The 1,041-nt window shown below is 52.1% G+C and overlaps 1 protein-coding gene across 1 annotated transcript; it reads right to left on the bottom strand.

Moving 5' to 3' along the window:
* Positions 1–3: 3 nt before the first annotated feature.
* LOC110103667 lies at positions 4–1,037 on the bottom strand (the record flags this gene model as incomplete). Its single annotated transcript, XM_020832470.2, has 1 exon — positions 4–1,037. A coding segment is annotated over one exon (795 nt), but the record flags the coding sequence as incomplete, so codon positions are not given.
* Between the last annotated feature and the right edge of the window lie 4 nt (positions 1,038–1,041).

Raw genomic sequence — 1,041 nt, 5'->3', positions numbered from 1 at the left:
GTATACCCAATTTTTATATGTTCCCGTTTAAAAAATATATAAAAAAGTTCCGCCGCTGATATTACATCCAGTTCATGTTTAAACAAGATAAATATCGATTTTACGTCAATTTTTTTAGTCTATTAACTGTCGTGCATTACAACACTGATCCTTAATATTTGATCTTAATTAGCATGCCACCAATCCTATGAAGCAAAAAATGAAATTTGCCGCAAACGGTCATATATAGTTATCCCATTAAATTACTTCCACGAGCCTTTTATCGCTCTCCCTCTCTCGTCTGCCGCTCCTTTTTCAAGACAAATCAAGCAAGAGGCTTGGCCAATCTTCACCCCACCGCCGCCGTCGCCCTCACCAGGGTTCCTCCCGACGTTTCCCAGCTTCCTATACTCAACCTCCTTCCCCTCCGGCACCAAACAAATGGCTGCCGTAATCGCCGCCACCCCTGCCACCATCCAACTAAACTGCACATTCGCCGCCGCCGCGGCCGACGCCGCCGCTCCCCCATCAGCACACAACAACGCCCTTTCGTTAACCGCGCAACCCGCCGGTAAAAGCCTCTTCGGGCCCCATAACACCAATCCCATACACACAAACCACATCCCCTGTAGCGCCACCGCCGCAGACCTCACCACCGCTGCCACATAACTCGCCGGAAACCACACAGTCGCCGCCGTCGACACCAAACAGGTGGCCACAACAATCTCCATAAGGCTATGGTAGTGTCCCTCGAGCCCCGAATGATCGATGGAGTGGAAGTGAAGGAGAAGAAGCTCTTGAGCGAAAGCAGAGGCGGCGAGGGTGCCGACGATAGTGGAGGAGGAAGGGGACGGGAGGAGATCGGCCGCGAGAGCAGCGGAGGAGTAGATGAACAGATGAAGGAACATGGAAGCGTGTTCCAGGTTTGATGGAGAGGAAGAGGAGGAGAAGAAGAAGAGGAGAGTAGAGGAGAGGAGGGAGAGGAGGAGGAGAAGGAGGAGTTCGAGGTGTTTGATGAAGGGGGAAGGGAACCAGGTGCGAGATGAAAAGGTGGCGGGGCCG

The sequence above is a fragment of the Dendrobium catenatum genome, unplaced genomic scaffold (genome assembly GCF_001605985.2).
Source record: "Dendrobium catenatum unplaced genomic scaffold, ASM160598v2 original_scaffold_267243, whole genome shotgun sequence".
Taxonomy (NCBI): Eukaryota; Viridiplantae; Streptophyta; class Magnoliopsida; order Asparagales; family Orchidaceae; genus Dendrobium; species Dendrobium catenatum.
Note: the sequence above shows the minus strand (reverse complement) of the source record. Positions and strands in the feature narration are given on the sequence as shown.